Source organism: Mobula birostris, chromosome 11 (genome assembly GCF_030028105.1).
Source record: "Mobula birostris isolate sMobBir1 chromosome 11, sMobBir1.hap1, whole genome shotgun sequence".
Taxonomy (NCBI): domain Eukaryota; kingdom Metazoa; phylum Chordata; class Chondrichthyes; order Myliobatiformes; family Myliobatidae; genus Mobula; species Mobula birostris.
Genome location: NC_092380.1, coordinates 111,918,454 through 111,940,427, shown reverse-complemented (window position 1 = coordinate 111,940,427; position 21,974 = coordinate 111,918,454). Strand labels below are relative to the sequence as shown.

At 45.6% G+C, this 21,974-nt stretch overlaps 1 protein-coding gene across 14 annotated transcripts in view; it reads right to left on the bottom strand.

Moving 5' to 3' along the window:
- The window catches only part of LOC140205309 (liprin-beta-2-like), a 245,569-nt gene that overhangs the window by 142,067 nt on the left and 81,528 nt on the right, over positions 1-21,974 (bottom strand). For 13 of the 14 annotated variants that reach the window (XM_072272853.1, XM_072272852.1, XM_072272843.1 and 10 more), the window contains exon 3: positions 17,688-17,902. In XM_072272853.1, coding sequence (XP_072128954.1) covers positions 17,688-17,902 — 215 coding nt within the window. The remainder of the gene's footprint in view (positions 1-17,687; positions 17,903-21,974) is intronic. The other variant, XM_072272844.1, reaches the window with a different exon arrangement.

The following is a 21,974-nucleotide window of genomic DNA, read 5'->3' as shown; positions in this document are numbered from 1 at the left end:
TTTCAGTGGAGCTTTAGTGTGAGCTCTAAAGCGTGCAGAGCTGTGACACTGAAGGCTGGGGAATACGTCGAAACTCCTTGCCCCTCTCTGACTGCCCTCCCTGAAGCCTAGCAGAGACTGAAGCCGAGGCAGCGTAGAACATGAATCCGGGACAAAACGTCCCGCCTCAGTAAATTCAGAGCATATGGTTTGCAGCACAAATCCAAAACTTCAGCGAGGGGCTCTCGCCAGTCAACTAGCCAAGGCATTGGGTTACTGTGGCACAAAAGCCATCAGCAAATTCAGTACAGGCACGAGGTAACCCGATTCGTGTCTCCCATTGAAATGAAACGTCAAGCATTTGTTGTCAAAACACCAACCCCTGCGTCTGCGCTGATCCAGGGAGACTAAGTGCCTCTGCTGTCGAACTAACACAGCAGCAGTGTTGACATACCGAAAGACAACCGCATCCAATCCTTCCCCCCATCACCACCCCTCCCACGCTGCAACGCCATCAGGCTAAAAATAATTCCTTTACCAGAGTCTGTGACCTCTTGAAGGTGAAAAGCCCTGCTTAAGAAAGTTGAAAGTTTTCTTTTCACCACAGAGCAAACGAGAAGATTAAATATTGGTATTATTTGTCATAAACTCTGCAGATGCTGGAAATCTTGAACAACACACACACACAAAGTGCTGGAGAAACTCAGCAGGTCAGGCAGCATCTATGGAGGGGGATAAACAGTCGAAGTTTCGGGCTGAGACCCTGCCACAGGTGTCACGTGTACATTAAAAACATTAAAACACACAGTGGAATGCATCGTTTGTGTCGATGACCAACGCAGTCCAAGAATGTGCTGGGGGCAGCCTGCAAACGTCGCCATGTTTCCGGTGCCAACACAGCATACCCACAACTGACCTACCCATAAATTTTTAGAAGGAGGGAGGAAACTGGAATACGCTGAGGAAACCCAAACATTCACAAGGAGAACATGGGAGGAATGTAAAATTCCTGAGACACTGGCGGGAATTGAACCTGGGACAATGGTGCTACCGTGCCACCCCCAAACGATTGCTCACACAAGAGGAACTGGATGATACTGATCTACTATTCTTGCCTGCAGGTGCTGGGAAGCTGGGGGAAAAAAAGCAGTTCATGCAGTTCAGCTCTTCGAGTGATGATGCTGAAAGTTTGAAGTTAATAACTCACCTCCTTCTACTTTAGGCCACAAACTTATCAATCACCCCTGACGAGTTATTAACCTCAAGCTTTCTGCATAATCACTCAAAGAGTTGACTGCATGTGCATGTAACGAGAGTTGTATAACTCATCTCCTTCTACCCTAGGCCACAAACTTATCAATCACCTATGCTGGGGGCACTTTCTGGAGGTCCAAAATCCATATGCTCCATGGCTGCTGGACTAGGTGTGTAAATGTAGGCGGGGACTATGTTGAAAAATAAATGTGCTAGGTTTTCTAAAATTGATTCCTTCTACCTTAGGCCACGAACTTATCAACCACTCCCTGTATATATAGCTAGGGTGCCTAAGGCTTTGTTGCACGGTACTGTATTTGTCAATGTGGAGTGGAGAGCGAGTTTGTAAATCTGAGAGGAGCGAAGTATGTTGGGAATGGAGAGGGTGGACGAGTGTGCGACAGGTGGCAGAGAAAGAGTGCCAGGGTGGGGAATGGTGCAGAAGCAGACACACCCAGTCCTGAGACACCAGGCAAGGTCATTTGATCCCAAACAATTGGTTTATTGATCATTACAGAATATCTCTCTGGTGCTTCCCACTCCCTCCCTCTCCCTGCCCCCTTCCTACTCTCAGTCCACAATAGAGGCCCATATCAGAATCAGGTTTATCATCACTCACATATATCATGAAATTTGTTTTTTTGTAGCAATACATAAAATTACTACAGTGCTGAACGACAGGCTTAGCTATATATATGTGCCTAACACTTTTGCACAGTACTATAGATACCACCTTCTGTGTAAAAAAGTTACTCAAGTTCCTTTTAAATCTTTCTTTCCTCACCTTTAACCTCTGACCTCCAGTTCTTGATTGCTCAACCCTGTGACAAAGACTGCGCACATTCACTCCATTCCTACGCCTCATGATTTTATACAACTGCAACACAACATCCTGATTCTGATCTCAGCCTAGATCTGTTAACTTACTTCCTTTGGGCGATGAATTTGTGGAATTCATTGCAACAGAAAAATGTGGAGGCCAGGTCATTAGGTATATTTAAAGCAGAGGTTGATAGGTCAGGTCCTTGATTAGACCGTAAGACGTAAGAGCAGTATTAAGCCATTTGGACCATAGAGTCTGTTCTGCCATTCCATCATCGCTGATTTACTATCCCACTTAATCCTATTCTCCTGCCTTTTCCCCCATAATCTTTGATGTCCTGACTAATCATGAGCTATCAAACTCCTCTTTAAATGTACCCAATGACTTGGCCTCCACAGCTGTCTGTGGCAATGATTAGTAAGAATGTCAAAGGCAATGGGGGCGATGCAGGAGAATGGGTTTGAATAAATTAGCCATGATCAAATGGCAGAGCATATTCGATGGGTTGAATGGTCTATTTCTGCTCCTGTGTATTTTTGGCCTATCCCTTTTTAAGTATTTAACTGATAGCCTTGCTTTAAAGGTTCATTTTATTATCGCAGTATGTATGCAGAGTACAACTCTGAAACTTGTCTTTCCAGATAGCCGTAGAATACAGAAGACCATAAAAGTATTTGAAAGAAAGACCTCACTCCCCCTCGCATGAAAAGAAAAAGAAACAAAAGCTTGCAAACCCCAAACACCCCAACCCCTCCCTCACGCAAAAACCAAAGACCCAGCCCGCCAGATGACAACAAGAAAGAATGGTCAAGAACATGAACAAAAAACATAGAACTGAAAGAGGCCAATATGAACTACAGTCCAATCCATAAATCTCAGAATTTCAATAACGTCTCCGGGGAGCAGCGACCCAAACCGGCAGAACTTGACTTATTTCCACAGTTTCCATCAGGTGTTAATTACGCAGCAGAGAAGGAGGACACTTTCTGGTGGCAAAGGATTCCTGACAGGGATGGCCTTGCCAGTGACCTGGGAGGTTTCTCTCTGGAGGATTGCCTCTGAAGGAAGCCCTGTCTCCTTCCAAGTGGTGAGAAGGCGGCTTGTTTTGCTGTAGATTCTGAGAACAGTACACGCTCCAGGACTTTTATTCTTTGAACAGGAACTTTGGTTCATTGGCGAGAGAGGGCAAGTTGAACGTACGAGAGGCTTCAATGAGCCCGCCACCTCATTCTTCTAAACTCCACTGACTACAGGCCCAGAGCCAAACACTCCTCATATGTTAACCCTTTCATTCCCAGGATAATTCTCATGAACCTCCTCTGGACTCTCTCTAAAGCTAGCACATCCTTTCTTAGATAAGGGTTGAAAGGGCTAGGTAGGATGGATGGGGAGATGATGTTTCCTATAATGGGGGATTCTAGGACCAGGTGGCACAACCTCAGAATACAAAGTTGTTACTTTAGAACAGTGATGAGGAGCAATTTCTTCAGGTGGTGAATCTGTGGAATTCATTGCCTCAAATGTGGTGGCCAAGTCAATGGGTATATTTAAATCAGAGGTTGATAGGATCTTGATTAGTCAGGGTGTCAGAGGTTATGGGGAGAAAGGAGAAAGGGGTTGAGAGAGAAAATAAATCAGCTACGATGGAACAGTGGATTAGACTCGACGGGCTGAATGGTCTCATTCTGTTCCCATGTCTTTGAGTTTTGTGAGATGTAGGGAAACCCCACACTCAGCGGTGAAAGATTGCTTTGTGCAAACCAGAGACAGTTGTCCAAACCCCTAAAGTTTATCCCCACCCCATCCAATCAACGACTCATCGGTGGGTTCTGAGTTCTGGGATTCGAGCTCCGTAGAGGCAGAAGGCACGAGGAGCAGTGACCCCTCAAGTTGTGAATTGGCAAGAACAGAGCTTGAGGTCTAGTTCGAAGTCCTCAATCCACAGTCTCATTTGCCACCATCAGCGACTCCTGGGGTCGATGATGAAGATTGAAGCCTGAAGGTCGATCGGAACTCCAGAAGGCAACCTATCAAATGTTGAAAAGCCTCGATAGGGTTGGATGTGGAGATGATGATTCCTATAGTGGAAGGCTCTCCAGCTGTGACAACCTTAAGGAACCAATCAAATATTGAAATGCCCAGGTAGTGAAGATAAAGTTTCTTATAGTGGGGCAGTTTAGAACCAGAGGGCACAGACTCAGAATAGAGGGGCATTCATTTAGAACAGAGACGAGGAGAAATTTCTTTAGCTGAGAGTGGTAATTCTGTGGAATTGATTGCCACAGGTGGCTGTGGTAGCCAAGTCATCAGGTTTATTTAAAACAGGGGTTGATGGTTCTTGATTAGTCGGGGCATGAAGGGTTACTGCAGAAGGCAGGAGATTGGGGTTGAGAAGGAATGGATCAACCAAGATAAAATGGTGGAGTAGATCTGATGAGCTGAATGGTCTAATTCTGCTCCTATGTCTTATGGTCTAAGTTAATGGCCAATGACCAGTGCCGAGAGTCTCCTAGTCCACTGGGGAAGTCGAAGGCCTACATCTGCAAATCTGAGAGTCCACTAGAGGCTAGAGGCTGGGATTAGAGAACGGGGTATGTGTGTGTTTGGGTGAGTAGAAGGGCAGAATGGGAGGTTCTTTACAGTTGTTTTGTTGCTTGTTGTGTTCAGTTTCTTTTGCCTCCTTTGTTACTCCGCAGAGCATTGTGGGTAGGCTATGTTGGCCCAGGACAAAGTACTCTGGCAAGCTACTTTTGGCGGCCAATGCCCCAGTAAGGGTGATGGGCATAAGTAAGCACTTTGAATTGTTGTGATACACGGGCTGCCCCCAGCACAGTCTCAGGTTGTGTTGGTTGTTAACAGAAGTGACATATTTCACTGTATGTTTTGATGTACTTACTTAAGCCATGTAAGTAAAAGAATCAGCCATGATTGAATAGCAGAGTAGACTTGATGGGCCGAATGGCCTAATTCTGCTCCTATGTCTTATGGTCTTGAGCCCATCACTCGTACTGGGGCGTAGGCCCCTGACAGCAGCTCACCAGAGTCCTTTGTCCTGGGCCAGACTTTTATGCTGTCCCCAGGTGTCGCCCATCTTCTTGATGCATCCTTCCTCTTCCAGGAATGAGTTCTTTGGAGCTTCTGTTGGCATTTCTGTAGCTCTGGGTTTTTATGGGATGGGGTTGCCAGTCACATGCCCAACCGTCCTCTTTTCACAGCCGGGTTTGGGACTGTCCATGGGGAGTTCATACCCAACCCTCCTCCTTTCACAGCCGGGTTTGGGACTGTCCATGGGGAGTTCATACCCAACCCTCCTCCTTTCACAGCCGGGTTTGGGACTGTCCGTGGGGAGTTCATACTCAACCCTCCTCCACCCAACCCTCCTCCTTTCACAGCCGGGTTTGGGACTGTCCATGGGGAGTTCATACCCGTTCCTCCTCCTTTCACAGCCGGGTTTGGGACTGTCCATGGGGAGTTCATACCCAACTCTCCTCCTTTCACAGCCGGGTTTGGGACTGTCCATGGCGGAGTTACATTTCGACGTACACGTGAAAAATGAACGAGTCTGAATCCCTGTGGTGCCTTCTTTCTTGGGTGCCACGTTAGCAGAGTGGTTAGTGCAAGGCTTTACAGCGCTGGTGATGGATCAGAAGATTGAGGTTCAGTTTTGCCACTGCTACTCTCACCATTGTCAGACTATTGATGTGATAATGCATTTCCCTCTATGTTTCAATGTACACATGACACACAGCTAATAAAACTAATCTGTAACTTTGCACAGCACTGATAATTCAGACAGCCTGTCTTGCGCTGTGTTGGTCTGTGTTCTGTGAATCTGCATTCACCACCCTTTTTGGGAATGGATTCTGATTGTAGTTGTTAGCTGGGTGATGTCTCTCGTTCCTTAGCCAGCTCTTGAGATTCCACGCTCTCTGACTTACCCAGGAAAAACATTCTTTTCCCAGCATTTCCTATTTTTATTTTAAGTATCCAGCTTCTGCAGTTTTGGTTTTGATTTATGCTGACTTGTTGAGTATGCTGCCAATTCTAATCCAGAAACACTTCTTGAGCTGCTGTCTGATGAGATTTTTGTCCATCTCTCTTATGTTTCTCCCCAGCCTCCACCCATAATACCATGAAACACATGAGCAGAGTTAGGCCATTCAGCCCATTGAGTTTGCTGCACGATGGTTGATTGATTATCACTCTCCTGCCTTGTCCCCTTAACCTTTGACACCCTGACTAATCAAAAACCTATCAACCTCCTCTTTAAGTACATCCAATGGCTTGGCCTCCACAGCTATAATTGAAATGTTCTCACAAACAATGGACTCACTTTCAAGGACTCTTCATCTCATGTTCTCAATACTTATTGCTTATTTATTATTATACTTTATAAGAATAAAGGTCATTTGTGATATTGATCCCGAGGAACGCAAAGCTTTTCACCTGTTCCACTTGCGCACCACCGTTGTAAATTGGGTCGTGTGGTCTGCTACTCCTTATTAATTCTTCTTTTTGTGCTTGCACAGTTTGTGGTCCTCTGCACTCTGGTTTTTCTATAGATTTATTGTGTGTGTCCACTAGAAAATGAATCTCAGGGTTGTATAGGATGACCCATATACACTTATATAATGAATTTATTTTGAACTCCAAACACACAGCCATCGGTGAATATTCCACGTATTCACCACCCTCCAGCTAAAGAAATTGCTCCTCATCTCTGTGCAAAAGGGACATCCTTGTATTCTGAGGATGTGCCCTTTGGTCCTAGGCTCTCCCACTACAGGAAACATCTCTCCACGTCCACTTTATCTAGGCTTTTCAAAATACAATAGGTTCAATGAGATTCCCCCCCCCCATTCTTTTAAACTCCAGAAAGCACAGGCCCAGAGCCAAACGCTCCTCATACATTAACCATTTCATTCCCAGAATTATTCTCATGAACCTCCTCTGGATCCTCTCCAATGCCAGCACATCTTTCATCGTAAGGGGCTGAGAACTGCTCACAATACTCCGAAGTGTGGTCTGACCAATGCCTTATCAAGACTGCGCATGACATCCTTGCTTTTATATTGTAACTCTCTCATCATTCTTGTGAGCCTCCTCTGGAGCCTCTCTAATGCCAAGGAGAACCTTCAGGGATTCTCTATCCTTTCCCATCATTGATAATGTATTGATAAAAACCCATATATACAGAATCACTTCTCTTCCTATCCTCCTGGTCACCCTGATTTTATTTACTCGGAGACAAATCCACCCTCCCCCCACCTTATCAAGCTTCTTTCCCACCTCTTTGGCAGCTCTACAAAGGGTTTTGGACCGGAAAGCTTTGGTCCTCTTCTCTCCCCACAGATGTCCATTTAGAACAGAGAGAAGGAGGAATTTCTTTAGCCAGAGAGTGGTATTTCTCACATTTTGCATATTATCTTATACTTCCAGTATCTGCAGTTTTTTTTAGTCTGAGATCTTCAAGCTCAACATTTCTCATGACTGCTCGTGGTTTGGAATCCCTCCTAAAACTTTCCTTCACCACTGAGGACATCTTCAAGAGGCGGTACCTCAAGAAGGTGGCATCCGTCACTGTCCAGGACATGCCCTCTCCTCAACACTACCATTAGAGAGAAGAGGAGGCACAGGCTCCTGAAGACACACACTCAGTGACTCAGGAACAGCCTCTTATCCTCTGCTATTAGATTTACCACCCAATTTACCATTAGATGCCATTTTAATTTTGCTCTGAAGTATTTAATGCCTTTCGTGATTAGTTTCTAGATTAGTCAAGGTGTCAAAGGTTACAGGGAGAAGGCAGGAGATTGAGGCTGAGAGGGGAAATGGTGGAACGGCAGAGCAGACTCAATGGACCAAATGGCCTAATGCAGCTCCTACGTCTTACTTATGGGTTCCAATCACACACTGTCAGTATCCCTTCAGCAGTTAGCACGACCCTACTACAGTCGGGGTGTCAGGGTTCAGAGTTCAATCCCACTGTCCTCTGTAAGGAGTTTGTACGTCTTCCCCTGGAATGTGTGGGTTTTCTCCGGGTAGTCCGGTTTCCTCCCACAGTCCAAAGACGTACCTGTTAGTAGGTTCATTGGTAAATTGACTTGTGACTAGGGTTAAACTGGGGGTTGCTGGGTAGTGTGGCATGGAGGGCCAGAAGGGCCTGTAGCTCTAAATAAAACAAAGTATTTGCTCTAAACCATTTAAATCCCTTCGTTATTAGTTTCTTCATTAGTAAGGGCGTCAAAGGTTATGGGAAAAAGGCAGGAGAATGGGGCTGAGAGGGAAAATAAATCAGCTATGATGAATAGTGGAGCAGACTTGATGGGCCGAATAGTCTAATCCTGCTCCTAGGTCCTACGGTCTAATGGTCTTAGTTACGGGTTTCAGTCACCATGTTATTCACAAGCTCTCTGTAGCCCTTTACAAGCCAGCGAGCTCTGGCATGCAAACCAAACAGGCGTGAACAAGTGAACAGTTGAGTGCAACAGCAAGTTCTAGAGAAGAGAAACTGTTTGTGTGTGTCGGGAGAAAACGCAAGTGGCATCAGACCATGCAATCAGAGGGCGAGGTTGAGTGAGTTCAGATCTTCCCACAGTTTTAACCCAACAATGGCTCTGGCCAACACACTGTCGTGGGCCCGGGTTCTGATTAGGCACACAGGACTTCCCGCCTGGGGGAAAGAGTGGGCACAGGGAGGGGAAGGGAGTGGGCTTGGAAAGACAGAGGGAGATTTGTCAGAAGTTGCAGAGTCAGGCATTGAGCGTAATAGTTGAACAAATAAATCTGTCTGTGTTGCTCAAGAGAATAGTATGCATTTCAAAATTCAGTGACTTCCACCTTGCACTGATTTGGGCGGCATGGTAGCATAGCGGTTAGGGTCTTGCTATTACAGAGTCAGCAATCGAAAGATCGGGGTTTGATTCCCACCGCTGTCTGTAAAGAGTTTGTATGTTCCCCCTGTAATCGTGTGGGTTTCTTCTGAGGATATGATGGGGGCAGCCTGCCAGTGTCAACTCCACCACGGATGGTCCCAAGCCCAACTGCGAAAGGAGAGTTGGGCATGGGGATAGCGACCCCATCCTGCAAAACCACAGGGCCACATAAACGCCACCAGAGGCTCCAAAGACCTCGTCCCTGGAAGAGGAAGGATCTTCACCTGGAAAACATACGGATGTGCTACACACGGATTTGAAAGGCTGGCTCAGGCCAGAAAACTCTGGTGAGCTGCTTTTGGTGGCCTACACTCCAGTAGGGGTGACAGGCTTAAAATAAAGAAGCCTGCAAGTGTCACCACACTTTCAGCATCAACACAGCTTGCACACAACTTAGCAGCCCGGACCCATATGTCTTTGGAATATGGGAGGAAACTGGAGCACCCGGAGGAAACTAGAGAACCCAGAGGAAAACTACTCAGTCACGGGACAGCGCACAAACCCCTTACAGACAAGCAGTGGAAATTAAACCTGGGTTGCTGGTACTGTAAAACATTAACTGCTACACTACTTCAGAGTTTAGTGGGTGGCCCTTTATCTTAAATCATAAACCACCAGCTCCACTTTCAGCCTGAAGTGAAAACACCCTCACCACACCTACTGTGTCAATGCCCCTTTGGTTTTTTTCCCCACCCTCACCGCAAGCCACCCTCCCTCTGTCCCAGGACAGAGGCTGTCAACACATATGGGATTTCTCTCATTCCCGAGATTTCCCTCCCTGATAGACACATAACTTCAAAGCTCAAAATTGGTGCCTAATATCTGATATTAATGCTCCACTGACCATAAGAACACATTGCAAAGCAATTAGAGCCAGAAGGGATATAGAGACCACTGCACTGGATCTGAAAAAGCGGAAAAGCTGCAAACTCAGCCAGCTCCGTCGTGGACATTAGCCCTCCCCAACAGGGGTTCCCAACGCTCTTTATGCCGTAGAGTCTTGCTATTCATCAAGGACATCTTCAAAAGGCAACACCTCAAAAAGGTGGCATTCATTATAAAGAACCCCCATCACCCAGGACATGTCCCCTTCTCATTGCTACCATCAGGGAGGTGGGACAGAAGCCCCAAGAGACACACTCAGTGATTCAAGAACAGCTTCTTCCCCTCGGCCATCAGATTTCTGAATGGACATTGAACCCATGAACACTAGCTCACCATTTTATTCCTCTTTCTGCTCTACTTATTTAATTTAATCTTTAAAATGTATTTCTTATTGTAATTTATAGTATTATGTATTGCCGCAAAACAACACATTTCACAACAAACAACAACAAACAACAGGAATTCTGCAGATGCTGGAAATTCAAGCAACACACATCAAAGTTGCTGGTGAACGCAGCAGGCCAGGCAGCATCTCTAGGAAGAGGTACAGTCGAGGTTTCAGTCCTGACGAAGGGTCTCGGCCACATTTCACAACATTTGTTGTTAATATTAAACCTGATTCTAACTCTGAAATTTTCACTGATCTCTCTCATTAAGCCTTTGAATCTTGGTTCCATCTTAGTAAAACCTCCTTTGTACTGTTTTCAAGTCTTGACATTTTCCTTAAAGTGAAATGCCCAGATCTGGATACAAGACAACAGCTATAATGGCTGAAGCAAGGAACTCGAAACAGTTCCGTACAATTCCCCTAGGTTTCATAAACCTCATGGTGAATCCATGGAATTCATTGCTACAGACAGCTGTGCAGGCCAAGTCATTGGGTATATTTAAAGTGGAATTTAATAGGTTCTTTATTAGTAAGGGTTTCAAAGGTTACAGGGAGAAGGCAGGAGAATGGATTTGAGAGGGATAATAAATCAGCCATGATCGTATGGCAGAGCAGACTCAATGGGTCAAATGGCCTAATTCTGTTCCTATGTCTTATGACTTTTCTCTCTAAGTATTTAACCAATAGCCTTGCTTGACTTATATCCACAGTCTCTATCAGCTGAATGGAGGTGAAGAACATGTTCCAAGGTCTCCTGACAAGGTTGAACCTTGCCAGTAAGCTGGGAGATTTCTCTCCGGGGACTGCCTCTGAAGGAAGCCCCGTCTCTATCCAAGTGTTGAGATGGAGGTTTTGCACACTGGTAGTTGCCAATCTTTTTGTATTTCTTCATTTTCATGTAAATACATGCAAGAAAATGAATCTCAGGGTAATATATGGTGGCATACACATACTCTGATTAAAGTTTCCTTTAACTTTAAATTAAGATCCATGACTCGAGACGTTCTCCTTCCTAGATTAGGGTTTGTCAGCTGGAACTGGATCTCCAGGTTTGTTTCAGTGTAAGCAGAAGGTTAATAGGAATGTTAAGCAAAATAAACTAGAACCAGTCAGAACTCGGCCTTGAACTTATAAATGTGGTTAACTCCTTGTTCAAAGCATTGGAGGGGAAACCACCTCATTGTCAAGGTTACCAATTCTGGCTGGACTTCTGATGCACCATTGAAAGCATCCTGACTGGTTGCATCATGGTCTGGTATGTCAATTCAAATGTAGAGGAGTACAAAAAGCTGCAGAGACTAGCGGGCTCTGCCCAAAACATCAAATGCACAACCCTCCCTGCCATCAGTAGTATCTATATCGAGTGCTGCCTCAAAAAAGCAACATCCATCATCAAAGACCCTCACTGTCCAAGGCCATATCATCTTCTCACAGCTCCCATTGGGAAGGAGGTACAGAAGCTTCAAGTACCACAACACCAGGTTCAGGAACAGCTACTTTCCTTCAACCACGCAGTTCTTGAACCAACTGGCACAACCCTAATCACTACAGTCTAGCAATGCTAAGACCATTTTGATCACTTTGCATTAAAATGGACCTTTTTTTGTTCTAATTGTGTCCTTTATTGTAAAATTGAGTTTACATTTAATTATTATGAATGCAGCTTATCCGATGCTCTGTCCCTGTGATGCTGCTGCAAGTCAATTTTGCATTGCACCTGTGCAAACATAGTCTTGTGCAGAAAACAATAAACTCCACTCTTAACTTTGACCTCTTATGCAAAATGTCCCATCACATGATTGGGCACCTGGCATGCCAATCTTCTAAAAGATCCACCCATACCACACATCAAATCAACAGTTATCCAAATGGCAGACTCATACTTAATTTGTCAATCAATTTCCAATCATCAATTATTTACACAAGACGAAAGGAACATTTTTGAAGAAAATCTAAAGAAGATTTGTATTGCTGGTAGAGATCTGCGATTTTGTTCCACGTCATTGCTATGAAATACTGAGGAACAGTTCTTGGAGACTCATGTTATTTCATATTTTAAACAGATCTGCATTTTAATAGCACTGTTCACATCTTCGGAACACTTTTCAGCCAAAATAGTATTGGATACCACAGTGAGGCAGCCTCACAGTATGAGACCCTGGTTCGAACTCAATGCCCTGTGCTGTCTGTGTGGAGTTTGCAAGTTCTCCCTGTGACCGTGAGTTGCTCCAGCACTTTGTCTCTGCAGAATCTCATGCTCTGTGTTTAACACTCTGCTATAAAGCTGAGAAAATTGCAATGTAGATTTATGAGGATGCTGAGACATCAAGTTATAGGGAAAAGCTGGCCAGACTAGGAGTTTATTCCTTAGAGTGTAGGAGAATGAGGGGAAATTCGATGGAGGTATACAAAATTATCTGCAAGCAGGTATTAACTGAAGTGTGGTGAATTAACTGAAAGCAAACTTTTTCTACTGAGCTTGGGTGTGAATAGAACTGGAGGTCATGGGTTAAGCATGAAATATTTAAGGAAACATGAAGGGGAACTTCTTCACTGAACACAAAATACTCTGCAGATGCTGGGGTCAAAGCAACATTCACAACACGCTGGAGGAACTCAGCAGGTCAGGCAGCATCCGTGGAAACAATCAGTCAACGTTTTGGGCCGGAACCCTTCATCAGGACTGTAGAGGGAAGGGTCAGAGGCTCTATAAAGAAGGTGGGGGGAGGGTGGGAAGGAGAAGGCTGGTAGGTTCCAGGTGAAAAACCAGTAAGGGGAAAGATAAAGGGGTGGGGGGGGGGAGGCAGGGAGGTGATAGGCAGGAAAGGTGAAGAAGGAATAGGGGAAAACACAATGGGTAGTAGGAGGAGGCAGAACCATGAGGGAGGTGGTAGGCAGCTGGGGGAGAGGGCAGAGTGACATAGGGAGGGGGAGAGAATTACCGGAAATTGAAGAATTCTATGTTCATACCAAGGGGCTGGAGACTACCTAGACGATATATGAGGTGTTGCTCCTCCAACCTGAGTTTAGCCTCATCATGGCAGTAGAGGAGGCCATGTATGGACATACCCGAATGGGAATGGGAAGCAGAGTTGAAGTGGGTGGCAACCAGGAGATCCTGTCTGTTGTGGCGGACGGAGCGGAGGTGCTCGACGAAGCGGTTCCCCAGTCTGCGTCGGGTTTCACTGAAAAGGTTGGTGAGGATGTGGGACAAGCTGCCAGTAGAAGTGGTGGAAGCTGGCTCGATTTCAACATTTCAGCGAAATTTGGATAGTACATGGAAGGGAGGGGTTTTGTAGGCTGGATGTAGATTAGTAGATGGGTGCACACAGTTCCCTCCCACCCTCAGAGTTGGGGATTTGAGGAAATCAGGAACTGTTTAACTTAACAGGTGAGAGATTTATAAGGAACCTGAGGGGAAATTGCCTTACCCAGAGTGTGGTCTGTTTATGGAATGAATTGCTGGAGGAAGTGGTTGAGGCAGGTACATTAACAACATTTAAAAAGGTATGTGGACAGCACTGTTCCCTCTAAGCTGTGAGGGTGCGTGGCTGCACAGTAACTGAAATGCCCCCACGCACTTAGACTTTGTTGTAGTGCAGCTGGAATTCGCTTTTATATAATGTTAATGCAATTTTTCTTTGTTGTATGCATTTTATTATACCTTTCAATTAATAAAGGGGATGGGTGAGTCTTGGGCTGGATGTCCTGCTCACTTAAGGAAGGTAAAGCACCCCAATAGCCTCTCTTTTCCAGCTGTAGGATCACTGTTAGGTTTGCTACGCAGGAGGTCACTCGCATATGGCCTCTCCTACACGACTGTGCCCATAGCAACGCCTTCACGTGGCGTCCCTGTTCTTACTGAGTTTACTATCTGATGACACGACTGAGTATCCAGCAGTATACTGGGTGGGCAGGCTGGGCTCATCAGCCTTGCCAGACAGTCTGTCTAGGAGAAGGACAACTCCGATTTCAAACCCGGTAGATGGGATTTGTCAGTCTGTCTAGGAGAATGAAAACTCCGATACTCAACCTACAGCCTTGTAGTTGCTGCAGCTCACTGTGCCATTGTGGAATGTCCCCCGACCTAAAGAGTGGAATTAGTCTGCGCACACCGATCGCCACTATAAATCTACGCAGCACAGGCAGGAAGAAAAGTCCTACAGCAAAGGAGATATTCCCCTCCTGATCTTTGCAAGTGAAGAACCAACCATCATTATAGAACCATAGAACATTACAGCACAGAAACAGGCCTTCTGGCCCTTCTTGGCTGTGCCGAACCATTTTTCTGCCTAGTCCCACTGACCTGCACCTGGACCATATCCCTCCAAACACCTCTCATCCATGTACCTGTCTAAGTTTTTCTTAAATGTTAAAAGTGAGCCCACATTTACCACCTTGTCTGGCAGCTCATTCCACTCTCCCACCACTCTCTGTGTGAAGAAGCCCCCCCTAATGTTCCCTTTAAACTTTTCCCCCTTCACCCTTAACCCATGTCCTCTGGTTTTTTTCTCCCCTAGCCTCAGTGGAAAAAGCCTGCTTGCATTCACTCTATCTATACCCATCATAATTTTATATACCTCTATCAAGTCTCCCCTCATTCTTCTACGCTCCAGGGAATAAAGTCCTAACCTATTCAACCTTTCTCTGTAACTGAGTTTCTCAAGTCCCGGCAACATCCTTGTAAACCTTCTCTGCACTCTTTCAACCTTATTTATATCCTTCCTGTAATTTGGTGACCAAAACTACACACAATACTCCAAATTCGACTTCATCAATGCCTTATACAACCTCATCATAACATTCCAGCTCTTATAATACTTTGATTTATCAAGGCCAATGTACCAAAAGCTCTCTTTATGACCTTATCTACCTGTGACGCCACTTTTAGGGAATTTTGTATCTGTATTCCCAGATCCCTCTGTTCTACTGCACTCCGCAGTGTCCTACCATTTACCTTGTATGCTCTACCATGGTTTGTCCTTCCAACGTGCAATACCTCACACTTGTCTGTATTAAACTCCATCTGCCATTTTTCAGCCGGTCCAAATCCCTCTGCAAGCTTTTAAGACCTTCCTCACTGTCCACTACACCTCCAGCCTTTGTATCATCAGCAAATTTGCTGATCCAATTTACCATCCAGATCATGGATATAGATGACAAATAACAATGGACCCAGCACTGATCCCTGTGGCACACCACTAGTCACAGGCCTCCACTCAGAGAAGCAATCCTCCACTGCCACTCTCTGGCTTCTTCCATTGAGCCAATGCCTAATCCAATTTACCACCTCTCCATGTACACCTAGCGACTGAATTTTCCTAACTAACCTCCCATGTGGGACCTTGTCAAAGGCCTTACTGAAATCCGTGTAGTCCACATAGTCCACTACCTTCCCTTCATCCACTTTCCTGTTAACCTCCTCGAAAAACTAACAGATTGGTTAAACATGACCTACCACGCACAAAGCCATATTGACTCTCCCTAATGAGTCCCTGTCTATCCAAATACTTGTAGATCCTATCTCTCAGTACTCCTTCCAATAATTTACCTTCTACTGATGTCAAACTTACCGGCCTATAATTTCCCAGATTACTTTTACAACTTGTTTTAAATAACGGAACAACATGAGCTAATCTCCAATCCCCCGGCACCTCACCCGTAGATACCAACATTTTAAATATATCTGCCAGGGCCCCTGCAATTTCAACACTAGTCTCCTTCAAGGTCCAAGGGAATATCCTGTCAGGTCCTGGGGATTTATCTACTCTGATTTGCCTCAGGGTAGCAAGCACCTCCTCCTCTTCAACCTGTGTAGGTTCCATGACCTCACTACTTGTTTGCCTTATTTCCATTGACTCCATGCCAGTTTCCTTAGTAAATACAGACACAAAAAAAACATTTAAGATCTCCCCCAATTCTTTTGGTTCCCTACAAAGCCGACCACTCTGATCTTCAAGAGGATCAATTTTATCCCTTACTATCCTTTTGCTCTTAATATACCTGTAGAAGCTCTTTGGATTATCCTTCACCTTGACTGCCAAAGCAACCTCATGTCTTCTTTTAGCCCTCCTGATTTCTTTAAGTTTTTTTTGCACTTTTTATACTCAAGCACCTTATTTGCTCCTTGTTTCCTATACATGTCACATATCGCTCTCTTCTTCTTTATCAGAGTTCCAATATCCCTTGAGAACCAAGGTTCCTTATTCTTATTCACTTTCATTTAATAAATAAAATTAAAAGTATGTAATTTTTCAATTTTCATTTTAAATATTGATAGTATGCATATTACAAAAAACACTTAAAGTGCCGTGCAGTTTTCAGACTGTGTAAAAATTACTGCTCAGGGCTATGGTTGGTCCGTGCAGCTATAAAAAAAATTAGAAGGAACACTGGTAGGCAAGTAGATGGACAAGTAAGATTTAGAGCAGGGGGTCCCAACTTTTTTTATGCTATAGACCCCTAAAATTAACTTAGGGGTCCATGGTGCACAGGTTGGGAACCGCTGGTCTGAAGATGTAGGCCAAATGCGAGAAAATGGATGGGGTATCTTGGTTGGCATGGATTAGATGGGCTGAAGGGCCTCTTTCTGTTCTGCATGACCCTACAATAACTTGTCCATACCAAACATCAGTCATCTAGTTTTGCTAATCCCAATTTTATTCCTTACCCCTTTCCACATTCCCATCACTTGCCCCCAGATTCTATCTCGCACCTTACACAACGGGAGCAAGTTACAGGGCCTGCATACCTTTGGGATGTGGGAGGAGCAACCAGAACGCCAGGGGTGGGGGAAAGGAACCCACACAGTTGTGATATGAGCATGAAAACTCCACACCGACAGTGCCCAAGGTTAGCATTGAACCCGGGGTCGCTGGAGGTATGAGGCAGGAGCTGCTCCCGCTGTGCCAAGCTGTATGCCAGCTACCTGGCATCCATTTTAAGCAGCGCTTGTGTGTCCACAGCATCTCTGAGGATCATCAGCATGTTGTGGAGGAGCTTGAGGCTCCCTGAGATTCTGAGAGTGACGCCGTCTGGAATTCAGCCATGTGGCGCTTCGCTCCTGGTCAGATCACCCATGGCGGTAAGGTCAAAGGGGAGGTTCCAGACAAGGAACGATCCAACGTGCTGGCAGAAGATAGTGACACATCACAGCGGCAGTGAAGATGGAGGAAGGCTGCAGCTGTGAAGGGTCCCCAGTCAACTTGCGCTCAAATCCAGTCGAGACCGACCCTGATCTGTCAATGACCTTGCAGTGGCTGCCTGTGTAAGCCTCCTCACATTAAACAGAGTCACACACAGGCTCTCTCTAGTAAGGGAGCTGGATCGGCCTCCACAGCTACCTGAAGATCCACCAAGAGATAAACCCTTAGGAGACCATGACAGCCGACTCAAATGATCGCACCACTATACTGTTACTTACAGAGACCTTATCCAGCCAGTTAGCCACTGCCTGTAGTGTGGCCGTGGGGATCTGATTCCGAACCTCGTCTCTCTCCTGTTCGCTCCCCAGCATTTCCAGCCCCATCCGCAGGTCTTCCACCAGCTGTAGAACCTGCAGTGACCTCAGGTAGGTGGGTGGGATTGGCGAGCTGATGTCGTACGTCCCGTTGGAATACTCTGCTGCTGCTTTTGAACCTGCGGAATAAAGGACAAGCACTTTCACCTTGGGATACCAAGCTATTAGTGTCTGGTGCGGTGCAGCACCCTCTCACAGTATAGGAAAACTACTGCAATCTGTCAGGTCAGCAGCAACCATCATTGGCTGCAATCTACCAACGCTGCAGGACTTGTATGTGCCCAGGACAAAGCAGTGGGCCAGAAAATCACTGCAGACACTACCCACCCTGCAAACTGCTTTTCTCAAATGTTCCCTTTTGGAAAGTGCTGCAGGGCTATTAAAACAAAAAATCATCATACCGTCTTAAAAGTTTCTTCCCCCAGGCAGTTAATTTGATCAACCATTCCAGTTAGACACCCTTCCCCATCATAGTCATAGTCATACTTATACTTTATTGATCCCCAGGGAAATTGGATTTTTGTTACAGTTGCACCATAAATAATAAATAGTAATAAAACCATAAATAGTTAAATAGTAATATGTAAATTATGCCAGGAAATAAGTCCAGGACCAGCCTATTGGCTCAGGGTGTCTGACCCTCCAAGGGAGGAGTTGTAAAGTTTGATGGCCACAGGCAGGAATGACCTCCTATGACACTCTGTGCTGCATCTCGATGGAACGAGTCTCTGGCTGAATGTACTCCTATACCCAACCAGTACATTATGTAGTGGATGGGAGACATTGTGCAAGATGGCATGCAACTTAGACAGCATCCTCTTTTCAGACACCACCGTCAGTGAGTCCAGTTCCATCCCCACAACATCACTGGCCTTATGAATGAGTTTGTTGATTCTTTTGGTGTCTGCTACCCTCAGCCTGCTGCCCCAGCACACAACAGCAAACATGATAGCACTGGCCACCACAGACTCGTAGAACATCCTCAGCATCATCCGGCAGACGTTAAAGGACCTCAGTCTCCTCAGGAAATAGAGACGGCTCTGCCCCTTCTTGTAGACAGCCTCAGTGTTCTTTGACCCGTCCAGTTTATTGTCAATTCGTATCCCCAGGTATTTATAGTCCTCCACCATGTCCACACTGACCCCCTGGATGGAAACAGGGGTCACCAGTGCCTTAGCCCTCCTCAGGTCTACCACCAGCTCCTTAGTCTCTTTCACATTACGCTGCAGATAATTCTGCTCACACCATGTGACAAAGTTTCCTACCGTAGTCCTGTACTCAGCCTCATCTCTCTTGCTGATACATTCATAAAGGCAGCTTCTGGAACGTTGCCCATCATAGATCAAAGTATTGAGCACAGGGATTGGGATGTTATGGTCAAGTTGTACAATACATGGGTGAGGCCTAATTTGGAGTATTGCGTGCAGTTCTGGGGGGGGGGGAGGAGAGGGGGATGGGTGGTTGATGAGGGGGTGGTCGAGATGGGGGAGAGAGGGGGGTGGAGGAGAGAAGGGGGAGAGGGGAGCGCAAGGGGGGCAGAGAGAGAGAGAGAGAGAGAGAGAGAGAGAGAGAGAGAGAGAGAGAGAGAGAGAGAGAGAGAGAGAGAGAGAGAGAGAGAGAGAGAGAGAGAGAGAGAGAGAGAGAGAGAGAGGTGAGAGAGTGAGAGAAGTGGTGGAGAGAGAAACTGAATGAGTAATGCAGAGAGAATGAGTGTGATCAGCAAGAACTGTAGTTACTAATCTGACCACTAGATGCCAGTGTTGTGTATGAATTGCCCCTGGAAGCCGCGTCCTGGTGAAGCAATCACCACCGTGGTTGCTCAGAATGTATTCCACGTTACAACTGGCACAGGCCGTCTTGTGGATGACAGGCCAAGAGCTTTGACTGTCAAGAACTCCCTGATGGCCATACTCAGATCTTTGCAGCCGAGATGTTGAGCAGTGATGGAAACTGAACTTTGGTGTTAAAGGGCCTTTGGTCTGAACAATGCACTCACTCGATATTCTATTCCCATATCTGCCAAACACAGACATCCCATCCTGCAAAAACTCATTTCAGGGAGGTCTCAACGGGAAGTCTCAACCTCATAGCAGTCTGTGTCAATGAATTTGTTAATTTTGCAAGACATCAGATTCACAAGTGTTTTGTGAGACAGCTGACTTCTGAATTCTGTCTTAATGTGCCGTGTTCACAATAGCTGCTGTCTTGGTTGATGAGCAGACATAGTTTTTTGCTATTTCTGAATCAGGAAACATTTTCCTGAATAGCTTGCCCGTGTGCTTACACACCTGGAATGGCAGGTTATGCTCAATGATGAAAGATGTAAAGTACACCTCAGCTCTAGTGACCTCCTCTGTCAGACTTTGGTTTTCTGCTGAAAAGAACTGTGAAATACTTGAGCAACCTTCCCTGCGCTTAGCCTCCCTAATATATTGTGGTCCCTAAAAGAAATAAAAGCATAAGGTGTATCTTTATTACAGGTGTGCGCCACTTAACGACCATTCAGACAATGTCCGATCGCATACATGTCTGTAGTCTCAAACTTGGCCACACACACACACGCAAAGTCAGGACTTCTCCATGGATTGTCACCTTGTCATGGTGGAGAAGCTTGTGTGGTCCTGTGATCCCGAGAGCAATGTCGTCTGGAGCTATGCTCCCGGTAGGGTCACCCATGGCAGTAAGGTCAAGGGTGCGGCCCCTGACAAAGAACAATCCAACCAAGACCTCAACGGTGGAACAGGCGGATGAAGGTTACAACAAATCCATCAGCTCCAATCGTCATGGTTTCCATGCCACTGGAATCAGTTGGTTGATTTGTGAAGTATCGTGTGCTTCTTGGAGTGCAACATCAAGTACACGTTAAACAAATACACGCACAGGCGTCTTCGCTCTGTGGGCCACTTCTTATAGATCAATATCAACAACATTATGGAAGGCCATCATCCTCAACTTCGAGGGATAGCCACGACGACGACGAATAGTCGGGATCAGAACTTACTTTCTTACATGGAAATGGGGGATTTTAAATGAGTGATTCAGAAGTTCTGTATCTTCAAGTTCAAGTTTATTCTCATCTGGCTGATTGTCCACAAACGAAACAACCTCTGTCCGGACCACGGTGTGGCCACAATACATATATCACACACACCACATAAAACAATATATTACCATATTATTTAATAAAGTGTAATTCAAAATGCATATGAAGTGCGCAGCACAGGTAAAGAGTTTGCTGTCCTAATGATGACACCTCAGTGGGGGCCTGGTATTTATTAAATTTTTCTTTTCTTTTGAAAAAGCTGCGCTTAAACCCAGCCCATCGTGGGCTTCAATGTACCTGTAAGTCGAAGTGTTTCAGGGAAAAAAAAATCTGAAGAATTTGCTTGCTGCGAGTGCATTTTTTAAAAGATGTCTTAGTGGACGATTTTGGAATTTCGCTCCAATTTACACCCCGCTCTAATCCCCTTTAAGACGCCAACACGCCCCGCCCGTGTAGGACAGCCTCGCGTAGTCAGGTTGTCACCTCCAGCCTTGGGAATTTCTTCGCCAGGCTTTTGTACTTCATAACCGATAGTCGTTTGGATGATCTCAGCATCATTACAGACAGCAGTAACTGAACTAATGGAATATGGAAGAGAGAGAGAGAGAGGTCAACTGTAAAACCTGCCCACAGAGAAAACTGATAGGTCTACTTAGCACAAAGAGATTTCAAGCAGGATTCATTCATTTTCTTTCCTTTTTTTCCTCTCCCTCTCCCTCTCTTAAAAAATCTATTTCCGGGATTTGCATATAACTTGCGGGCATCAGGGAGCCGCTGTCGATATGTGGGAGACTCCCGGAACTCCTGGGAGACGTGGGATGTCTGCAAACATTCAGTGTTGTATTTACATAACGGCCAAAACAGGGGACATATGGAGTTTTGTGAGGAGTCACCATGCCCACTAACCCAATGCATTTGGATTATCGAGTAGATTAGTTCACCCCTCTGTAGAAAAGATTCCATTAAGCCCGAAGTGCAGAGGTCATTTAAAGAGATTAGCTTTATTTGTTATACGTACTTCAAAACATACCGATAAATGCATTGTTTAGGTCAAATCACACCAGAAAGGTTTGTGCTGGGGGCAGCCTGCAAGAACTGGCAGGCTCCAGTGCCGATATCGCAAGCCCACTGCTCATTAGCCCAAACCA